The sequence below is a fragment of the Clarias gariepinus genome, chromosome 3 (assembly GCF_024256425.1).
Source record: "Clarias gariepinus isolate MV-2021 ecotype Netherlands chromosome 3, CGAR_prim_01v2, whole genome shotgun sequence".
In the NCBI taxonomy this organism is placed as follows: domain Eukaryota; kingdom Metazoa; phylum Chordata; class Actinopteri; order Siluriformes; family Clariidae; genus Clarias; species Clarias gariepinus.
In genome coordinates this window covers 37478515-37503063 of record NC_071102.1, presented here as the reverse complement: position 1 = coordinate 37503063, position 24549 = coordinate 37478515, and the positions used below count along the sequence as shown (strand labels likewise).

The following is a 24549-nucleotide window of genomic DNA, read 5'->3' as shown; positions in this document are numbered from 1 at the left end:
CAAATGTGAAGTGTTAAGGGTTTCTCGTATCCCCATGTGATTTGTTTTATGGATGCCTCAGTGTGATGTTTTCCAGAGCCAGTGTTTTGTTTGTTTAGTTTTCATGTGATTAGTTTGTTTGTCAATAAAAACTCTTTATTTTGAAAAGAACCCTCTGCATTTATGCCTGCCCTTTGTAAGCCCACGGCGTACCAACAGCCCGATACACCCGAATACGTGACATCACCTCTACTTCATCCACTCTAAAGAGGTTCTTGACTTATGCTGAAACAAATGAAAAACAAACAGTTATCAAAATGAAATAATTTTATACATACCTAACCTTACATGTTTTACTGAGAACTGCAGTTTTTATCCCAGAAACTAAACTTATTTTTTGTAGGGGTATTAGCAAGAAATGTTAACTGTTTTTATCTCACTACATCAACTCATTACCTCGTTATCACAGTATTGGATTGTTAAATTGTTTTGTCGTTTTGTCATTCTTGTTATAAAATTTTTGTTCTTTATCTTTTTGTTCTTTCTTTTACAACTTTGTTGTCCTTTTGTAAAGTACTTAGTTTTTTTTACATTTATAAAATTAATCTGTTTGTTCTCATCTAGTCAGCTAATTGGGTGTCTTACTTTTGTTAACATACAGTATGTTAAATTATGTTGTTTGTATGTAGCACCTTGGTCCATCATGGACAGTGTTTCATTTCACTGTTTACTGAACTGGTTAGCTGAAATTACAATAAAAGCCTTGACTTCTTGACTTGAAGTATTTATTATACTTTACCATTTGCCTCCAACATGACACTAATCCATTTATTATTCAGTTTTTTAAAAAGTGTACAAGTCACAGGTGTATATCAGATACATCCTTGGCAGTTATTGCAAGGAAAGAGGATGAGACTTCAGCTTGATACTGTCACAGAGGAATATGTGAGTCACTGTAAAAGTATAAATGTAATGATTTTCTTACCATGACTCCAGTGTGTACATTATGAATGACGGCCATAATATAATTTGGAATCATTTTTCCGATATTAATGGATAATTTTACCAGTGTTACGTATTTTACTCTGGAGGGACATGTAGATTTAGAGCATTACAGATACTTGTATTTTATATTTACCCTTATAATTTATATAATGATTATTTGCTTTAATACTGTTATCATTTCTGTCATATACAGAAACAAAAACTTACATGAACCCATGTACATTTTCATTGCTGCTTTGCTTTGTAATGCTCTCTTTGGAACAACTGCACTTTATCCTAAACTGCTCTTTGACTTTTTGTCTGAGAAACAAATAATTTCATATGGAGCTTGTATATTTCAGGCATTTTGCATGCCCACATATGCTTCATCAGAGTTTGTGCTGTTATCAGCTATGGCCTATGACAGATTTGTTTCCATCTGCAAACCACTACATTATGCAATGATCGTAAACTTGCAAGTTGTCAAAAAACTCATATTTTTGTCATGGATTTTGCCTTGTTGTACAATTGGTATAACAATTCTACTAACATCCCAAATTCAGCTGTGTAAACTTAAATTAAATCGAATATACTGTGATAATTATTCAATTGTAAAATTAAGCTGTACAGAAACGTCGCTTAGTAATGTTTATGGACTTTTTATTTTTAGCATTACTGTATTTCCTCCAGTGGTCTTTATATTCTACTCATATGTTCAGATACTCTCTATGTGTTTAAAGAACTCTAAAGATTTCAGAAGCAAAGCACTACAGACCTGTTTACCGCATCTTTTGATTTTTATAATTTTTTCTGTCAACATTTCTTTTGAAATTATAAATTCCAGAATAGACTCTCGTCAAATTCCCCACATTATTGCCATGATCCTGTCAGTTGAACATTTACTTATTCCTCCTCTATTCAATCCCATAATGTATGGATTAAAACTGCAGGAAATTTTGAATAGTATCAAAAGACTGATTGCTTGTCAAAATCAGAATCAAATTTCATTGTAGATATATACTGTATATAGTAAACGTTTCTACAGAGTGGTTTTTAACTATATGTGATTATATGAGATGTATGTTAATTAATTTGGTGTGTAACTATGATTTAAAAAAATGATGATTCTTAATTGTGCAATCAAGTTCTTACCATAATTAAATCAATTAAAAAAATCCCACAAAATTTCTGATTACAATAATAATAAAATGTAATTAGTTATACCCCTGCAAAATTTAGGTAATAAACCCAGGAAAGAGAGAAACAACAAAAACATGTTTACCAAACTGTGCTTTTCATTGTCCATGCTTTTAATAGTTTTGTGTTAAAGTGTGATATGGAGTCTTAATTGCAAAAAAAATAAAATAATTAATTGCATGTGCTTTACTCTGGCATAGCAGAGAATATCTAAAACCTATAGAATGTGATTTTGGGGAACAGCAGCCCTCCTCATACAAACATATTAACAAGCAAGGCGACAATGTTTTTACATTCCTAAAAATAATTTATAGTGCATATTTAGCAAAATCACAGCATGAACTGACATTTTTTAAGTTGTACATCCAGATTCCCCATTAACAGCAGTTTAAGATTATCTGCATAAATATTTTAATTACTTTTATATAGTGTAATTATTTAATAATATTTTATTATAATGTTAAAGTATTATATTCTTGGGTTTTAAAAATTAATTTTTGAGTGATGTAGGTTCTAAGAGATATTCCACTGATGGGGCTCTTGAGGAAGGCCCTTAACCCTGCTCAGATGTATAATGAGGTAAAATTTAAGTCGGATAACTCTGAAAAAGATCATTTCTATGGATTAGTTTGGATTAGATTCAACTTTCTTGTCACTGCAAATAAAGACACAACAAAATACAGGCTGCCTCTAACCAGCAGAATAATTTGCATATATAAACAGTGTACAGTGAGGGTGGTAAATACAATGAGTGCAAAATGATTATAGGTGCTGCAATAAGGTAGGTATTGTCTACCATGATAAAAAAATTGCATATGTAATCAGTATACAGAAAAAGGGTTATATACAATAACAATCAAATGCCATAAATGTCAATGTAGAGACATTTAATATTTAATTTACAATACTGTGTACAAGTGCTGATTATCGTTTCTTTATATTTTGCTTTCAAAGAGCCAGACATAGTACACAAACAATCAATTTTTAAATTGTATCTTTATGCACTGTGTATCTTTATACCGCCTGTCGTAGCCTGTTGAGGTAAAACATTTGTTCCCATTTTAATTTAATATAATTTAATATACTGTACATATGTAATATAAATGCAATATAAATGTAATTAAATGTAATTTAATATTAAGAAAAAAATGGATGGGATTTAGATGTAGTGAAAATGTATTTGAGAGAAGGGCCACGTAACATGTCAAACTAAGCGTCGAAGAGTTCTTTCTCACTGTTGAAGGCAAGGAAAGAAGATACTGTGACTGATCAAAAAGTGCTGTTTTGTGAAAGTGCTTTGAGACAATGACCACTGTTAATAGGGCTATGTTAATAAAAATTAATTGAATTAAGGACATTTTAAGTTTGAAAAGGTTAATGCTAAACTGTGAACTTTCTGGAACAAATGTGGTCAGAAAAAAATACAAAAAAAATGTTGTTATATGTTGTGTAAAAAATCAACAGTAAAAATCATAGCTCTGTTTGATGTTGAGGGTAAGAGCATTTGCATATGATTACAGTGTAATGAGAACTCACAGGATTGGGACTAAACATCTATTGTCCATAAGAAAACCATTTGTTAGTGAGACTTGTCATGGCCAACATTCATCTTGTGTGAAATGCAGGATGTTTATTTATATTTTCCCTATTCTTTTCCATCTTGAGAATGATTTCTAAATGATAAGACTTGGAAAAATTAAATTTTCTTTCATCATTTAATTTAAAAAGAGAAATTTCTGTATATTCTATGTTCATTGGTAATTATTTCTTTCTGTTTTTCTGTTTCTTTTAGCCAGATTAAATGCTTTAGTCTTTGGATGCATAAATCTTACTAAAAAACAAAGCAAATTGTAAGGGTTAACCCCGAGAGGGCGCCAAAGCGCCCAAAGACTCTGCTGGTTTGTTGTGTTTTAGTTATAGTTTGTGTGAAGGGGACTTCATTTCCCATAGGGCACCTGGGTCAGGTGATGGAAGCATGCACCTGATCCAGGTCAGTCATTAGTTGAGTTATAAATAGCCTGACTGAAGCTCAGTCAGGCGTGTAGCATTTGTTATGGTTATTTTGTGTGTTGGTTGTTTTCAGTGAGATGTTATATTAAAGATTTCTAAGTGCTCTTTGAAAAGAGCTTTTGTTTTTGCCTTAATATATCAATAAAAAAGAGTTTACCTGAAAGTTCTCGTCTCAACCTCTGCATCTATGCCACAACGGCGACACAGACAACCAGAACGTGACAGAATGCTACACCTTAAAAGTGGCATAGCAGAGGTGTCTCCCCTAAATGTTTTTTTGGGGGGAGCAATGACGATGGAGCCGGAGCGAGCGGACTGGCTGGGCGATATCGAGGAGCACAGAAAGGACCGAGAGCAAAGTGAGCAAAGGGCGCTGCAGGGCTGAAAAGGTTGCAGGCTTGCCATCCGGCGAACACTGTTTAAGAGCGACGCAGCTCGTGGTGACAGACTTCCCCGCACCGACCAGGAAGTACAGACCAAGAAGGTCAGGTACGGCGGTGGCGAGAGGGAGGAAGAACCTCAAACGGTGCGGCAATAGAAGGAGAGAGGAACAAGAAATCTCTGCATGTTTTGGGCGGAGCAGAATCAGGAGCGGATACTGAACCTGCGGGAGCAGGTAGAACAGCTCCAAAACCTGCTCGTCCAAATTCACAAGAGCCGCGGAACGGGCTATGATTTTCACAGGAGCCACGCAGAGGGCTCCGATCGTCTTCCTTCTCCGCGGCCTCTCCTCGACAGTGAGGACGTTGAGCATCCTCCGCTGGACAGCGAGGACTTCGCGCTTCCCTTTCCTCCGCTGCATCTCCTCGACAGTGAGGATGTCGCGCATCCTCCGCTGGACAGCAAGGACTTCGCGCTTCTTTCTCCTCCGCCGCCTCTCCTCGACAGTGAGGACATCGCGCATCCTCCGCTGGACAGCGAGGACTTCGCGCTTCTCTTTCCTCCGCCGCCTCTCCTCGACAGTAAGGACGTCGCGCATCCTCCGCTGGACAGTGAGGACTTCGCGCTTCTTCTTCCTCCACCGCCAGGCTTTGAGGACGTCGTGCCCAAGCCTCAGTCCAGTGCCGTGGAATTCGCCTCAGCTCTGCAGTCCCTAAGCGACACGGACGTTGCTTCAGACCTGCAGCCGCCAAGCGCAGCGAGCGTCACTCCAGCTGCTCAGCCGCCGGACACAGCGAGCGTCGCTCCAGCTCCTTAGCCGCCGGACGCAGCGAACGTCGCTCCAGCTCCTCAGCCGCCGGAGGTGTGTTTTAGTTATAGTTTGTGTGAAGGGGACTTCATTTCTCATAGAGCACCTGGGTCAGGTGATGGAGCATGCACCTGATCCAGGTCAGTCATTAGTTGAGTTATAAGTAGCCTGACTGAAACTCAGTCAGGCGTGTAGCATTTGTTATGGTTATTTTGTGTGTTGGTTGTTTTCAGTGAGATGTTATATTAAAGATTTCTAAGTGTTCTTTGAAAAGAGCTTTTGTTTTTGCCTTAATATATCAATAAAAAAGAGTTTACCTGGAAGTTCTCGTCTCAGCCTCTGCATCTATGCCACAACGCCGACACAGACAACCAGAACGTGACACAAATATGGCATGGCAAATATGTGTTTGCTGTGTGACCAGTATGTACAGCATTTCTTGACCTGGTGGTCCTATTTGGTGAACCATTGAATTCATTAAGATTTCTCTGCTGGCTAATAGATCTGTAACAATCTGTACACTCACACAGTGTGCATAACATTGATTTACTGTCAGATTTATAAATGTAATTTGGCTGAATGGTTAATCCACACTTTTGTCAAAGTTTGTCATTGGTTCTATTTGGCGCCTTTTATATTCCACCTCAGGACACTGCCTTACACTTACACTGCCTGGACACTGCCATGGACACTGCCTTATGCACAACACTGGGACACTGTGCTTATTGTGGTGGTAGGACTTTAACGATGGCAACCTCAAATGCGATGCGCCAAACTTTTATCAGCATATTACCTGCTAAAAATACAAAGATGTCAAAAATACAAGATGGCGCCGGTGAGGTCGGCTGCCGTCACGACTGCTCCGACCACCTTTTCTTTGGTTTTGTTCTTTAAATTGGTTTACAGCATTTTAAAACCAGTTAAATTACCACCATGGAGTACATTAGTTATAATAGAGACACTCTTGTTTCTATTGGTATACAATGTACTCACAATTCAATGTTTTTAACTTCGGATCTGAGCTGGCCGAGTGACATCCTGAGGGACAACAAAGGACGCAACGCGATGCGGCGGCCTCGAGGGAAACGAGCCGGCGTCAGGAACAGGCTGAGAGCCTGTGCACACCGCACACCTCTGCCTAGCATTCTGCTCACCAACGTCCAGTCACTGGAAAACAAGCTCGATGACCTCAGGGCCAGGATAAAGTTCCAGAGAGACATTCGGGACTGCAATCTCCTCTGCTTCACCAAGACATGGCTGAACCCAGCGGTGCCGGTCCACGTCATCCAGCCGGCCGAGTTCTTCTCAGTTCACCGCATAGACAGGACGCGGGACTCGGGGAAGTCAAGGGGAGACGGCGTGTGATTAATGGTGAACAGCAGCTGGTGCAACAGCGCGAGCGTTGTTCCTCTCACACGCTCCTGCACACCAAATCTGGAACTACTGTCCATCATGTGTCGTCCTTTTTATCTACCTCGGGAGTTTACATCAGTCATAATCAGCGCCGTTTATATTCCACCACAAGCGGACACGGACACTGCTTTATGCGAGCTGCATAAGGCACTCACAAAGCACCAGACACAACACCGGGACGCTGCGCTTATTGTGGCGGGGGACTTTAATAGTGCCAACCTCAAACGCGCAGTGTCGAACTTTTATCAACACATCACCTGCCCCACTAGGGGCGAAAGGACACTGGATCACTGTTATACAACTGTCAAGGAGGGTTACAAGGCACAATCTTGTCCACAGTTTGGTAAATCCGACCACGCCGCCATCTTCCTCATGCCAAAATACAAACAAAGGCTGAAACAGGAAGTTCCGTTTCAGAGGAAGGTCGCGCGCTGGACGGACCAATCGGTGGCCGCGTTACAGGACGCACTCGATGACGCAGATTGGGACATGTTCAGAAACAGCTCCGATGACGTCAGCGTGTTTACGGAAGCGGTTGTGGGATTTATCGGGAAACTAGCGGATGATGCCGTGAGTGGATAAAACCATCCGCGACGCTCTGAGATCTCGCACCGCTGCCTATATCACGGGACTTGCGTCGGGGGGCATGGAACCATACAAGGCTGCGTCATACAACGTCTGGAAGGCGGTGAAAGAGGCGAAGCAGCGCTACGGGAGAAAACTAGAGTCACAACTCTAACAGAGTGACTTTAGGAGCCTGTGGCAGGAATTAAGGATGATAACGGATTATAAAGCACCAACAACCGGTATGACGAACGCGGACGTGACTCTGGCAGACGAGCTGAACACTTTCTATGCTCGCTTCGAGGCTGCAGCTAAAGACGCTAGCGATGCTAATGCTAGCGGCGCTAACTGCTGCAGACAGGAAGTCACTGCCAGCACCGGAAGTGCGTTCATCATCACCGAGCATGACGTGAGGAGAGCCTTCAAGAAAGTGAACACCAGGAAAGCAGCAGGACCAGACGGCATCTCAGGCCATATTCTCAGAGCCTGCGCAGACCAGCTAGCACCTGTGTTCACAGAGATATTCAACATCTCTTTAACTCAGTCGATGATCCCCACATGCTTCAAAGAGTCCATCATTGTTCCTGTCCCAAAGAAACCTCATCCTGCTTTCCTCAATGACTATCGCCCTGTAGCCCTCACCTCAGTAGTGATGAAGTGCTTTGAACGCCTGGTCAGAGACTTCATCATTTCTTCACTACCAGACACACTGGACCCACTACAGTTTGCAAACCGTCCAAACCGTTCCATGGACGATGCAATCTTACATCTCCTCCACACATCTCTCACTCACCTGGACACTCGGAGGGGGAATTATGTGACAATGCTCTTCATAGACTACAGCCCTGCATTTAATACCATAATTCCCTCCACACTTACCACCAAGCTGGAGCACCTGGGACTCAGCTCATCCATGTGCCAGTGGATCTCCAATTTTCTGACTGGCAGACCACAGGCAGTAAGGATGGGCGGACATGTCTCAGCCTCCATCACTCTCAGCACAGGAGCCCCCCAGGGTTGTGTTCTGAGCCCCCTTCTGTACTCTCTGTACACCTATGACTGCGTGGCCACTACCAACTCCACCACCGTCATCAAGTTTGCTGAGGACAGCGTCGTGGTGGGCCTGATCACGAACAACGATGAGACGGCCTACCTGGAGGAGGTTGGAAATCTGGAGAACTGGTGCCAGAGAAACAATCTCCTCCTGAACGTCAACAAGACAACGGAGCTGATAGTGGACTTCAGTACAAAGCAGGTGAGGAACTACCAGACCCCCATTATCAACAGGAGCCCAGTGGAGAGAGTGGACAGCTTCAGATACCTCGGTGTTCACATCACGCAGGACCTGGCATGGTCCTGTCATATCAACACCGTGGTAAAAAAGGCCCGGCAGTGTCTGTACCACCTCAGACGCTTGAGAGACTTTAGACTGCCCTTCAAGGTGCTCAGGAGTTTCTACTCCTGCACCATAGAGAGCATCCTGACGGGAAACATCACAACCTGGTTCGGGAACAGCACCATGCAGGACAGACGAGCTCTACAGAGGGTGGTGCGATCAGCTGAGCGCATCATCCGCACCGAGCTCCCTGACCTGCACTCAATCTACACCAAGCGGTGCTGGACCAAGGCCAGGAAGATCGTGAAGGACCTCAGCCACCCCAGCAATGGACTGTTCACTCTGTTGCGGTCTGGGAAGCGATTCCGCTCCCTGAAGGCCAACACGGAGAGACTGAGGAGGAGCTTCTTTCCACAGGCGATAAGGTCTCTCAATCATCACACCACCACACAAGACTAATACCATCTTTTTGAAACTCCACGGCACAAATCACTTTAAATAATGCACAAATCACTTTAAATAAGACACTTTACAAATCACTTTGTATGCATACTTGCACACGACAGCTATTTAAATATTCTAAATCTGTTGACAAATTTCTATTTTCTTTTCTATACTTTTATACTTGGTATATATATATTTTGATTTTTTTATAGATATCTTGTTCTTATTTGTAACGTTTATTTTACTATTACTTTGTAAAGTACATTTGCACTAGTTAATCTTATTTTCTAACGTATTTCTCTTATTACAGTATATTTTACTTTGTACAGCATATTTTATTAGTTAATTTTATTTTTAAAGTATTTCTTTTATTTCCTATTTTACTTTGTACAGCATATTTTACTAGTTAATTTAATTTTTTTAAAATATTTCCTTCATTCCTATTATTTCTTATGTATAAGCTTTTACTATTCTTTTCCTTTAAGGTCACTAGCAGTCGTATAAGCATTTCACTGCATATCGTACTGTGTATGACTGTGCATGTGACAAATAAAATTTGAATTTGAATTTGACCTGCCCCACTAAGGGCAAAAGGGCACTAGACCACTGCTACACTACAATCAAGGATGGCTATAAGGCATAATCTCGCCCCCCATTTGGCAAACATGACCATGCCGCCATCTTCCTAATGCCAAAATATAAACAAAGGCATAAACAGGAAGTTCCGGTTCAGAGGGAGGTAGCACACTGGACGGACCAATCGGTGGTTGCGCTACAGGAAGCACTTGATGACACAGATTGGAACATGTTCCAACGCATCCCGACAGGTAAGTGTTTCCATTAATGCACGCAAAAGCTGTGTGTGTGTGTTTTTCTCTCTCTTGACGCCCACTAAGACCCAGCAGGAGAGATGATTATCCACAACTCCACAGCGCAAGAGAGAGAAAGACCGTTGGCTCAGTTGTGATCAATTGACGCTCGGCGTCAAAACAAGAAGCGCATGCTACTCATAAATCAAGACATGTTTATTTTCCAAGTCAAAATGTATTAAAATTTTTGCTTGTCCTGCAGAACACCCTCAAACTGTGTTACTCGCAATCCGAGGTTTTACTGTGTTAGAACTTTTCCCAATCAGAAGCCATGAGTGGACAAAACCATCCCTGACTCTCTGGGATCTCGCACCTATAACATATGATCTATAACACGGGACTTGCATCAGTTGACAGGGTCCCATGTAAGGCTGCGTCATACAACGTTTGGAAAATGGTGAAGAAGGTGAAGCAGCGCTACGGAAGGAAAGTAGAGTTACAGCTCTAACAGAGTGACTCTAGGAGCCTGTGGTAGGCATTATGGACAATAATGGACTATGAAGCACCAACATCCGGTATGACGACGGGGACCTGTCTCTGGCAGACACCTTCTATGCACGCTTCAAGGGAGCAGGTAAAGACTCTAGCGACGCTAATGCTAGGAGCTCCATTGGCGGCAAACAGAAAGACAATGCCAGTTGTCCTCAGTCCTCAGATATTTAACTTTTTATCCTATTCGGTAACCCCCACATGCTTTAAAGAGTCCATCATTGTTCATCTTCCCAAGAAACCCCATCCTGCTCCCCTTAACGATTATTGCCATGTAGCCCTGACTTCAGTAGTAATGAGCGGCTGGTCAGAGACTTCATCATCTCTTCACGACCTGACACACTTGACCCTTTACAGTTTGCTTACCGTTCAAACAGCTCCACAGATAATGACATTTCTCACAACCTCCACACATCTCTTACTCACCTGGACCCTAGGAAGGCGAATTATGTTAAAATGCTCCTTGTCAACTACAGTTCAACATTTAATACTATAATTCCTTTCACACTTACCACCAATCTAGGGCACCTGGGACTCTCGCACTCTCGATAAGCGGATCTCCAATTTCCTGACTGGCAGACCACAGGCAGTAAGAATGAGCGGTCATGTCTCAGCCTACCTCACTCTCAGCACTGAAGCCCACTAGGGTTGTGTTCTGAGCCCCCTGCTGTACTCATTGTACACTTACGACTGTGTGGCCACTATCGAGTCCATGCCCGCGTCAAGTTTGCTGAAGACCGGGGTGAAAAGATTATGCTGCAGGTTATGGTTGCTGAACTGCTGGATGTCCAGGTGGTGCTCTGAAAATAATGTGGGCTTTATAGACAATTAGAATACCTAGGAGGGCAAAGCTGGCCTCTTAAGGCGGGACAGTGTCCATCCCACTGAGAAAGGTGCTGCTCTCATTTCTTGTAGTATAGCACATAATCTTAGTTGAGACCTAGTTAATCGGTGACTACCCAGAGCACAGGCCAGGAAGTTGACAAACAGGCTAAACCAACCGTCTACTGGCTGCATAGGGTTGTCACTTAGGGTTCACTATATTGAGACTGTGTCTGTTAGTGATTGGTCATTTATGAACGATTTGTTATTTTTGAACGAATCATTAATGTGACTTAGAAGAACGAGTAGTCTCAGAGAGTGATTCGTTAATTTTTTAAAACATAGCAAAACTTATATAGGTTATCTACAGGAAACGAGTAGAGAAATGAGTAGTTACCCTTGAGTCTTTGGTCTGAGTCATTCATTCTTTTGTCACATGACTCCGATAGATGTTATGCAGTGCAGTACACAGGAAAAAGAATTGAACGGTTCCCCTCAATGAGTCTTCAAAGTCCTGGGCATTCGTTCTTTTGTTAGGTGACTCCCATAGACGATATGTAATGCAATAGATTCAAAAGAACAAATGACTCTGACTAGATGATACGATGGTGACCCAATAATGTGTACACAGCACCGTGTCAGGAAAGTTTAAAGTTGACATACCAAACAAAAATAAATAAAAATTAATAAAATGTTTAAATAGAAGTCATTAAAGTAGTGCTGTCAGTCGATAATTAATGAAAAAATAATCAATATTAATGATTAATGGTTGGCACATATGGTGGCCCAGAAGGGCAAATCATCTTTTTACGGTGGCCCAGAAGGGCAAATCATCTTTCCCATATATGTGTATGTTTTTTTCCTTGTAAATGTGTTTTTCCTCTTATAAATGTGTTTTCCCCCCTTGTAAATGTGTTTTTCCCCTTGTAAATGTGTGCTTCTTCCCGTTTGTGCGCAACTACTTTTTTCGCCGAGTGAGAACTCTCTTTCTCCTGTATTTTGCAAGCTTAAACTTAATGCGCTAAGGACTATAGGAGTGAGGTCAAAACGCAACTGAACACAGAACCTTTCTGGATATCAGCTCTAGGACTCAACAGTGAATTATAGCGTGATAACGTTATAATTTTCACTGAATTTTTAACTGCACACACTTACCAGGTATTGTTTAATATATTAAATTAATCAGATGTTACTGTTTTAGGCACTAATGATAACTTTGTATCAGTGTTAATATTATTGGAGTATTTGGGGGAAATGCCGAGCCGAATGTAAATGGCGATGATTAAAGTGAATATCATCTCATTTAGACCATTAAACACTGATGTAAACCATCAGCTCCATGGCATCTCTGTAATATACATCCACATATGGATTTATAAGCAAGCTAATATCACTATGCTAACTGCTAGCATTTAGCACAGGGAAACTAGCTTGTTCATTAATATATATTAGTTTAATAGTGTATTTGGATACATGATGTAAACAGTTAGCTCCATTGTTTCTGTAAAATGCCTGTCCAAATATGGATCTATAAGCAAGTTAATATCATTATGCTAAGCGCTAGCTTACTAAAAGAGCTAAGATAGCAAAATGTCAACTGTTGCCTATCAACTGTTGCTAATTATCCCTGAGCTGCTCCTGTTATAGGATAAATGTTACAGATGGTTAATAAATTGTTGAATGTAGTTTATTGGAGCTCAGGAGTGCCATATAATGCATACTACTGTCTATTCTAGTGGTATTATTATAGCTAGAGATCTTCTGAATAGTTAGTTATGTGCTTACACAGTGTATGTGAAGCAAACAGTCAAGAAAAGGGGCTTTTGTTCAGGTTCTATCTATTCTATTATAAAGTCAGAGGACGGACCCTTGATGCTCTGCCTTCTTGCACCACCAATACATACATGTATTTTATTAATTTGTAAATGAAGTCTTTAATGTAATTTATAGTTGAGTATTTATTTCTAGTTTGCTTATTATTTTGCAAAACAGATCAAATGCATGTAAAGCATTGCTGCAAACGACACTGAATAGAATCAGATGTTATTCCACTCTGTGTGAGGGTACAGGTTTATACAGTAGTTGATCAATTGGAATGGTTATTACCGTCGCGCTCACCGCCGTAAAAACGTCAGCGGCCAAAATAAATCAGTTGCATTTCAATTCAATTCAATTCAATTTTATTTATATAGCGCTTTTAACAATGGTCATTGTCCCAAAGCAGCTTCACAAAAAAAAAAAAAAAAAAAAATTAAAGATTTTTTTTTTTTTTTTTTTTTTTTTAAGAAAAGAAAATATTTGGAAGTGTGTATGTGTGAGAAAAATGTGTCTAGATAATAATTAAATGAATGAATGATGAATGAAATGTCTCTGATGAGCAAGCCAAGGGTGACGGCGACAGTGGCAAGGAAAAACTCCCTGAGATGGCAATAGGAAGAAACCTTGAGAGGAACCAGACTCAACAGGGAACCCATCCTCATCTGGGTGATAACAGATAGAAATAACATCAAGTGTGTTGTGCAGGTGAAAGTTCAATATATCAGAAGTTGTGTAGATTCAGTTCAGCAGTAGGTGCAGAGGGCAGATGGGGTCAGATCACTGGAAGCACAGGAGCAGGATGTGTAGCTCCAGCCATCATAAAGCAGAATCTAGCTGGAGCAGGTCCTTCTCAAGATGCCTTAGAAACCTTGCAGGGTTGGCCTTTGTCTACTGAAGCTGGCACAATCTCCAGATGTCTCAGGATGGGTAGAAAAATACAGAAAAGATGGAGAGAATTAGCGTAGTTGCCATTCAGGATAGGTGTACTGGAGTATGAGGTTATGGGATGAGTTACGCGTATGCCAGATTAAAGAGATGCGTCTTGAGTCTACTTTTGAATTGGGAAACCATGTCTGCTCCCCGAACAGTGTCTGGAAGGCTATTCCAAAGCTTTGGAGTCAAATATGAAAATGCCCTGCCCCCTTTTGTAGATTTTAAAATTCTGGGAATTACCAGAAGTCCGGAGTTTTGTGATCTTAAGGGACGTGGTGGATTATAGCGTATTAAAAGACTGGTTAGGTATGAGGGAGCTAAACCATTTAAAGCCTTGTATGTAAGTAGTACTATTTTGTAATTAATTCTAAATTGAACAGGTAGCCAGTGCAGGGATGATAATATAGGTGTTATATGATCATATTTTCTGGATCTAGTGAGAACCCTGGCGGCTGCATTTTGGACTAACTGTAGCTTGTTTATTGAGGATGCAGGACAACCACCTAGTAATGCATTACAATAGTCCAGTCTGGAGGTCATGAATGCATGAACTAGCTTTTCTGCATCAGATACGGATAGGATACTCCTAAGTTTGGCAATATTTCTAAGATGGAAAAAGGCTGTTTTTGTGATATTGGAAATATGATTTTCAAAAGACAAATTACTGTCTAATATCACGCCCAGGTCTTTTACTGTTGAGCTAGTAGTAACAGTACATCCTTCTAAACGCAGGCTGAATTGTGAAAGCTGTTATGTGCTGGTTTTTGGGCCGATGAGCAATATCTCTGTCTTATCTGAATTTAGTAAAAGAAAGTTATTGGTCATCCAATCTTTTATGTCCTGGACACACTCTGTTAATCTAGACAACTTGGGTATTTCATCTGGTTTTGTTGAGATGTATAATTGGGTATCATCAGCATAACAATGGAAACTAATCCCATGCCTTCTAATGATGTTTCCCAGGGGAAGCATGTAAATTGAGAACAGGAGAGGTCCTAAAACTGACCCTTGTGGGACCCCATATTTCACTGGCATTACATCAGACGGTACTCCATTTAGATCTACAAAATGGTATCGATCAGACAGGTATGATCTAAACCATTTTAATGCCTGCCCCTGAATACCTATATGATTTTGTAGGCGGTCTATGAGAATATTATGATCTATGGTGTCGAATGCAGCACTTAGATCAAGTAAGACTAGTATTGAGATGCAGCCTTGGTCTGAAGCTAAAAACAAGTCGTTTGCAATCTTAACTAGTGCAGTTTCTGTACTATGATGGGGCCTGAAACCTGACTGAAATTCTTCTAGGATGTTGTTTTTCTGCAAGAATGTGCATATTTGAGCTGATACTACTTTTTCTAATATTTTTTATATGAACGGAAGGTTTGAAATCGGTCTATAATTTGTTATTTCATTCGCGTCCAAATTAGATTTTTTAAGAAGCGGCTTAATAACTGCCAGCTTCAAATGTTTAGGGACGTGACCTAGATATAATGAAGAATTAATAATGTTTAGAAGTGGCTCTCCAACTGTAAGCATCACTTCTTTTAAAAATCTGGTTGGTATTGGGTCTAACAGGCACGTTGTTGATTTAGCTGAGGTGATAAGTTTATACAGCTCTTCCTGTCCTATACCTGTAAAGCGCTGAACTAGATCATGAGATGCTATTAGAGGTTGAACCTCTGTTATTTTCTTCCTTATGCTATCGATTTTTTCATTAAAGAAGTCCATAAAATCTTCACTACTAAAATGTTGTGGAGTACTCTCTGCAGGCATCTTAGGTTTTGTTAGGCAGGCTACTGTACTAAATAAGAACTTGGGATTGTTTTGGTTTCTTGCTATCAGTTGGCTAAGATGCTCGGTCCTAGCGGTTTTTAGAGCCCGTCTATAGCTGCACACACTGTCTTTAAACGCAATTCGAAAAACTTCTAATTTAGTTTTTCTCCATTTTCGCTCAAGGTTACGGGTTGCTCTCTTTAGGGCGCGAGTATGACTATTGTACCAAGGAGCAAGTGTTTTATCTCTGACTTTTTTAAATCTGATGGGAGCAACAGTGTCTAATGTACTGGTAAAAATAGTACCCATGCTGCTGGTCACTTCGTCTAGATCGTCTGCATTTAGGGGTCTAATAAGAATTTGGGACAGATCCGGTAGATCACTTGTGAATCTGTCTTTAGTAGTCGGATTCATATTTCTAACAAATCGATAACGTGGAGAGACACAGCTAATCTGTTCTACGGGTAGAGTATATATCAGGAGGTGATGATCTGTGATATCATCACTTTGAGTTAAAATCTCTATATTAGTGACATCTATACCATGAGATATAATTAAATCTAGTGTATGATTACAGCGGTGAGTTGATCTATTTATATTTTGTTTAACCCCAAAGGAATTTAGTAAGTCCATAAATGCGAGGGCTAAAGTGTCGTTAGCATCATCTACATGAATGTTAAAGTCACCTACTATCAACACTTTGTCAGAGTTAACAATTAGGTCTGATAGCAGATGTCCAAATTCTTTTAAAAAATCGGCATATGGCCCTGGGGGTCTGTACACGGTGGCCAGAGTAAAATATAGCGCGGGTTTATTATGTATTTCATTAAGTGCAACATTGATGACGAGCACTTCAAATGAGTTAAACCTGGGCCTTATTTTCTGAGTAACAGTGAGTACATCTTTGTAGATAGTGGCGACACCACCACCGCGACCAATTAGACGGGGCTCGTGCTTATAAAAATATCCTGACGGAGTAGACTCATTCAGACCAATTTCAAAGTCATTCGTAAAATGGCCGCCAGGTGGTGCAAAGTGACATTTTCGCTTGTTGCCGTAAATACAACAGTGACCGTTATACAGCGTATCTCTGTATCGGTTTATTGTTATTTAAGTTCTGGATTATTTCAGGTACTTTAAACACATTGTTGGGTTGCTCATGTTGGCTCATATAAGATGTAGTTTACAAATGAACACCTGGTTGGGTTATTTTGACCCAACAACTGGTTTATTCATTATTCTTTCCTTTCTCCAAATATCAGCCTGCAGAATGTTTGAAATATTACTGTTTATTGTGTTACAGGTGTAGTTTTAAGATTTGTTTAGGCAGGAATGCGTGTGTATACAGCTCAAAACCTCCATCAGTTATTAAAGATAGCGTCTATTTAGAAAAAATGCCCCAGTGATTTCGGAGCTTCAGGAAATCTCCCGGCGCTCTGCGCATAACACCGGGCCAACTCATGTCGAAAAGAATTTATAAACGGTTTCTAAACATGTGCTATTGTTTTTTTACTTATAATATTTGTTAATTTAATTTAAATGAGGTTTGGGCTCAGGACTTCGACTCGGCATCGTGATTCTCCTCTTTAATTTACTCCATAGTTTTAATCAGCGGTCAGCCGCATGCATGGAGTTTTCTAGAGCGCACCGGCAGAAGTAGACTAATGATTATGAATGCGTCGGGAAAACAGCAAGCAGACTGACTCTGACCATTTAAAAAAACGTTTGCGTTCATTTTCTGACGTGCTCAAGTTCACCAAAAACAATACAGAACAGCGCAGCTTACAACACTTACAAAATCACAACACTTACAAAATCACAACGTTTTTTCGTTATTGTGAGTGCGCTTAAATAAAAGTTAAGTCTTATAAAGGCATGTAGTCTTATATAGTTTTATTATATAGTTTTTGCACATTAATCTGACACAGTTTTTTCAGCCTGTCACGGCGTGCGCCCAAATCAATATCGCTCCTCGCTCACTAGTTAGGCGGCCTCCCCTTCAGACATGCGAAGCAGCGGGACCGCAGAATTACACATGACTGGTGAGCTATCGTTGCTAATGGCCCGGGCTTGCACCCCGCGCTATAAAATACTCGGGGTTTGTTGGGCTACAGTGGATTTTACTACGCGCTGTGTATGCAGCGCGCGTGCAACAACGCGGAAGTGCGGCATGCAAGCAGGGCAAATGGAACGCGCCCCAGGGACTTCAAAGGAGCGAGAGGTGGGAGGGGGGCGGTACGGCCATCCGCGGAGAGCAGAGTCAGCGCGAGCAGACGGATGGCCATTGCACTCACACCGCGTAGTAAAATCCACTGTAACCCAACAAACCCCAATCATCACCAGCCGTGCCTTATTCCGTCATGTCATGTGGGCATTATAAGATTTGTATTGAAAACTTCTAACTAAAAAGTGGCAGCTGGCACGCCTAAAAATAAATGCAGGCTATTTTTTAATAGTCTAAATAAAAACCCTCCGATTTAATTTCCTATAGTCTAACCAGCGCTCAACCGCACGCATAGTTTTCCCGAGCGCGAGGAATTTTTTTGTGCTAAATAATGTTTATGCAATATAAGAATTCCTATTAATCCTGGGTTGTTCTTTTAGTGTCACTATAGTGCTTTACAATGCCAGACAACATTCAAATACAAATTATTCACCCTCCCCAGGTGTGAATCGGCTGTTCTCACCTATACATTCAGAGGAACTGAAATGCACTTCTCCCCACTTTAAAAACCTCTTGAATCTGAAGCTCTTCTGGAGACTTTCAGTGATTTCAATTTGTGTAATTTTAATCTCCTGGATTCTAGATTCTAAAGTTGACATTGTTACCTTTTTTAATCATTGGAATGGAAGAACTTGTTATTTTCCTTATGATAGCATAAATTGCATTGTTTTTAATCAGTCTATACACAATAATATTCTTTGGTATTTTTATTTATTTATTTTTTTTAACGGGTATGGGGGCTATCTTGGTTTATTAATCTCCGTGCCTGGTTTAGGTTTAGTATTCAGTGCGCATCTGTTATATTACAACTATCATAACACTCAAATACCTTTTATTGGGGGTTAAGTGACTGATGTGCCTAACATTTTTCAGCTGAACCTTTGTTTCACTGAAAACGACCGCGACACCCCCCTCTCTCTCACACACACACACACACACACACACAGAGCCGACCAAATCATTAGCACGTCCCTCCCCCAAACAGCACAGACATTTACTTTCTATCCATTTACTTACACCTGAACTGAGTTGTTTGAGTAACATGGGTCGAACCCGTTACAAATCATAACAGTCTACTGCATTTCATTCTTATAATAACGCACAAACACAAGCGGGGCGGAATGACCGACATCAGCTGACGCAGTAGAACGTCCTAACACTGTTTTAATTTTATGGTAATTTATTTCAGTTAATAAATCTACTATAAATTTAAAGAACACAAGAAATAAGATGACACAAATCCATACACGCTTTTTTTTCTAATTACAAGTGATAAAATCAAAAGGCTCACTGTGTTAACATTTATTGTGCTTAAATTTGATCCTAATAAGATTTGATTTAATTTGAATTCTACGTGGCAGCTGGAACACCTAAAACAGATGCAGGATAATTTTTTTATAATCTAAATAAAAATGCTTTTTTAAACGTGGGCTATTGTTATTTACATGCAATATTTGTTAATTTAATTTAAATGGGGTTTGGTCTCCGGAATGTTGAGCATCAGGATCCTCTTCTTTACTTTCCTACGTAGAATCAGCGCTTAATCGCACGCATTAAGTTTTGTAAATTCGTTTAATGTTTAATAGTAAATAATGACCCCCGTTGCGCTGTACCACCGCTCGGAAAACCTTATGAAATACAAGTTTAGGACAATTATGATGATCTGCCACGGCGTGCGCGTGTGATGGGTGTACGCCCAAATCTACTATAACTACTCCCTCACTCCGTAGGCTCCCTGAATAGGCAGCAAAGGGACGGGAGCCGCCTATTTGTGCCGGCTGGCGATAATTAACGTTAATATGATCTCGGGCTTGCTCCGCATTATAAAAGCAAGGCGCGGAGGTTTGTCTGAGGTCTGGGAAGTACGTGATGTAATGGAGAATAACAGCAAAGGACTCCTTCAACTGTAAAACAAACACCTCTGCATACATTTACTTATAGTGCTTTTCCAAAAATAAACTTTTATTAAAATTTTTATTAAAAAAAAAAAAAAAAAAAAAAATCCCCCCACTCCCTGCCACTGATTTTTATATTGCTTATTTTATAAATAAATTTGTTGGGTGTAATTTGTGATTTGTAAATAATAAACCTATGAATTTATGTTCTAATATAATATTTGATAGAGTAGGTGGACAATCCGAGGGCGGGGGGCATTTTAACACCCGTAACACCGGTAAGGTTCCGTTTTCAGTTACCTTTTGACCTCACTCCCATAATCCTTATCGCATTAGCATTTAGCTTGCAAAATACGGGAGAAAGACTGTTCTCACACGGGAAAAAGCAGTTGCGCACAAACGGAAAAAGCATACATTTACAAGGGAAAAAAATACATTTATAAGGGAAAAAGAACACATTTATAAGGGGAGAAAAACACATTTTCAAGGAAAAAAAAACACAATACATGCACTTTAACTGTTTTGCTAAAGAATAAGGAAATTAATGATGCAAGAAGGCAGAGCACCAAGGGTCTGTGCTCTCCATGATAATCTACAACAGGGGAGAAATAAAGACGTGTTAATATAAGTGTCTAGTAAAAAGACTTCATGATGTTCCAATTCAGCTTGACACACACACACACACACACACAGGCAGGCAGGCACGCACACAAGATTTTATAGAATGCAAGCCTTTAGTAATGCTGTGTACAATTATTTGCTTTTGCTTTTAAGGAATGCTGCAGAATTTGGCCCCATCTACCCCATTCGTTAACACACACATCATGTCCATGAAGAGACAGACGTGTGTGTCCCTGCCCCCTGATTAAGATGTGCTCATTTGTATTCCAGAAAAGAGAGCACTAACTTTCTGCTCAGGATGTATAAGCTGGTGTAGAAATCAGCTGATACAAAGGCAGTTGATAATTTACATACAGTTCACTGTGAGAAGAAAAACACACAAGCACACATACAGTGGTGTGAAAAACTATTTGCCCCCTTCCTGATTTCTTATTCTTTTGCATGTTTGTCACACATAAATGTTTCTGCTCATCAAAAACCGTTAACTATTAGTCAAAGATAACATAATTGAACACAAAAAGGCAGTTTTTAAATGAAGGTTTATGTTATTAAGGGAGAAAAAACTCCAAATCTACATGGCCCTGTGTGAAAAAGTGATTGCCCCCTTGTTAAAAAATAACTTAACTGTGGTTTATCACACCTGAGTTCAATTTCTGTAATCAACCCCAGGCCTGATTACTGCCACACCTGTTTCAATCAAGATATCACTTAAATAGGAGCTACCTGACACAGAGAAGTAGACCAAAAGCACCTTAAAAGCTAGGCATTATGCCAAGATCCAAAGAAATTCAGGAACAAATGAGAACAAAAGTAATTGAGATCTATCAGTCTGGTAAAGGTTATAAAGCCATTTCTAAAGCTTTGGGACTCCAGCAAACCACAGTGAGAGCCATTATCCACAAATGGCAAAAACATGGAACAGTGGTGAACCTTCCCAGGAGTGGCCGGCCGACTAAAATTACCCCAAGAGCGCAGAGACAACTCATCCGAGAGGCCACAAAAGACCCCAGGACAACATCTAAAGAACCGCAGGCCTCACTTGCCTCAATTAAGGTCAGTGTTCACGACTCCACCATAAGAAAGAGACTGGGCAAAAACGGCCTGCATGGCAGATTTCCAAGGTGCAAACCACTTTTAAGCAAAAAGAACATTAAGCTCATCTTAATTTAGCTAAAAAACATATCAATGATTGCCAAGACTTTTGGGAAAATACCTTGTGGACTGACGAGACAAAAGTTGAACTTTTTGGAAGGTGCGTGTCCCGTTACATCTGGCGTAAAAGTAACACAGCATTTCAGAAAAAGAACACCATACCAACAGTAAAATATGGTGGTGGTAGTGTGATGGTCTGGGGTTGTTTTGCTGCTTCAGGACCTGAAAGGCTTGCTGTGATAGATGGAACCATGAATTCTACTATCTACCAAAAAAATCCTGAAGGAGAATGTCTGGCCATTTGTTCGTCAACTCAAGCTGAAGCGATCTGCTGCAGCAGGACAATGACCCAAAACACACCAGCAAATCCACCTCTGAATGGCTGAAGAAGAACAAAATGAAGACTTTGGAGTGGTCTAGTCAAAGTCCTGACCTGAATCCTATTGAGATGTTGTGGCATGACCTTAAAAAGGTGGTTCATGCTAGAAAACTTTCAAATAAAGCTGAATTACAACAATTCTGTAAAGATGAGTGGGCCAAAATTTCTCCAGAGCGCTGTAAAAGACTCGTTGCAAGTTATCGCAAACGCTTGATTGCAGTTATTAGGTTCAGGGGGCAATTAGTTTTTCACACAGGGTCATGTAGGTTTGGATTTTTTTTCTCCCTAAATAATAAAAACCATCATTTAGGCCAGGGGTAGCTCAGTGGTTAAGGCATCGGACTACGGTTCGGAAGATCCCAGGTTCAAACCCCACAACCACCAAGTTGCCACCATTGGGCCCTTGAGCAAGGCCCTTAACCCTCAACTGCTCAGATGTGTAATGAGATTTTAAAAAAATGTAAGTCGCTCTGGATAAGAGCGTCTGCCAAATGCTTAAATGTTAATTTAAAAACTGCATTTTGTGTTATCTTTGACTAATAGTTAAATGTGCTTGATGATCAGAAACATTTAAGTGTGACAAACATGCAAAAGAATAAGAAATCAGGAAGGGGGCAAATCGTTTTTCACACCACTGTATTATAAGGAGTATAAACACATATTTTATGACTTTATAAATAGATAGAACCTGAACAAAAGCCCCTTTTCTTGACTGTAACATACATTGTGTAAGCACATAGCTAACTACTCAAAAGATCTCTAGCTATAATAATATCACTACATTAGACAGCAGTATACATTATATGGCACTCAGGAGCTCCAATAAACTGCATACAACAATTCATTAACCATCTGTAACATTTACCATAACAGGAGCAGCTCAGGGATAATTAGCAATAGTTGTTAGGCAACAATTATATAGTAGACTATATATTAATAGTCTGCTATCTTAGCTCTTTTAGTAAGCTAGCGCTTAGCATAATGATATTTACTTGCTTATAGTTCCATATTTGGACAGGCATTTTACAGAAACAATGGAGCTAACTGTTTACATCACGTATGTGTCCAAATACACTTTAATAATTTGTGTCCAAATTAATATATATTAATGAACAAGCTAGTTTCCCAATGCTAAGCTCTAGCGGTGAGCATAGTGATATTATCTTACAAATATCCATAGCTTATAAATCCATATGTAAATGTATAATACAGAGATGCCATGGAGCTGATGGTTTACATCAGTGTTTAATAGTCTAAATGAGATGATATTCCTTTTAATCACCTCCATTTACACTCAGCTCGGCATTTCCCCCAAACACTCCAATAGTATTAACACTGCCACAAAGTTATCATAAGTGCCTAAAACAGTAACATCTGATTAATATGATATATTAAACATTACTAGGTAAGTGTGTCCAGTTTAAAATTTAGTGAAAATTTTAACTTTATCACGCTATAATTCACTGTATATTACATTGTGTTAAGTACATACACTTACATGAGGAAAAAGCACACAATTACAAGAGAAAAAGCATACATTTTAAGGGAAAAAGCATACATTTATAAGGGAAAAAGCATATATTTTCAAGGGGAAAAAACACACATATATATAGAAAGATACGGTGGCCCAAAAGGGCAAATCATCTTTCCTGTATATGTGTATGTTTTTTGCCTTGTAAGTGTGTTTTTTTCCCACTTGAAATTATATGCTTTTTCCCTGGTAAATGTGTGCTTTTTTCCTTATAAATGTGTTTTTTTCCCTTGTAAATGTGTGCTTTTTCCCGTATAAATGTGCTTTTTCTCCCTTATAAATGTATGCTTTTTTTCCTTATAAATGTGCTTTTTCCCTAATAAATTAGCTTTTTTTCCCTTATAAATGTATGCTTTTTCCCTTATAAATGTGCTTCTTTTCCTTGAAAATATGCATTTTCTCTTGTAAGCGTGTGCTTTTTCCCGTGTAAGCGTGTGCTTTTTCCTGTGTAAGTGTCTGATTTTTCCCGTTTGTGCCCAACTACTTTTTCCCGTGTGAGAATTATCTTTCTCCCGTGTTTTGCAAGCTTAAAGCTAATGCGCCAAGGACTATAAAAGTAAGGTCAAAACGCAACTCAACACGGAACCTTTCCGGATATCAGCTTCAGGACTTAACATTATGAAATATACAGTGAATTATAGCGTTGTAAAGTTATATTTTTCGATACATTTTCAACTGGACACACTTACTAGGTAATGTTTTATATATAAAATAATCAGATGTTACTGTTTTAGGCACTAATAATAACTTTGTAGCAGTGTTAATACTACTGGAGTATTTGGGGGAAATGCCGAGCCGAGTGTAAATGGCAGTGATTAAAAGGAATATCATCTCATTTAGACCATTAAACACTGATGTAAACCATCAGCTCCATGGCATCTCTGTAATATTGTGGCGTAGGCGGGGCGGCGACTGACGACC

At 39.9% G+C, this 24549-nt stretch overlaps 1 protein-coding gene across 1 annotated transcript; it reads left to right on the top strand.

The window, feature by feature from the left end:
* Positions 1-1019: 1019 nt before the first annotated feature.
* Positions 1020-1976, top strand: LOC128518692 (olfactory receptor 10J4-like). Its single transcript, XM_053491938.1, has one exon. The coding sequence runs from the start codon at positions 1032-1034 to the stop codon at positions 1974-1976; it is 945 nt and encodes a 314-aa protein (XP_053347913.1). The 5' UTR covers positions 1020-1031.
* Positions 1977-24549: the final 22573 nt, after the last annotated feature.

Bases quoted from the DNA above. Each gene is read 5' to 3' on its own strand.
- LOC128518692 (XM_053491938.1), top strand. From the start codon at position 1,032: ATGGATAATTTTACCAGTGTTACGTATTTTACTCTGGAGGGACATGTA.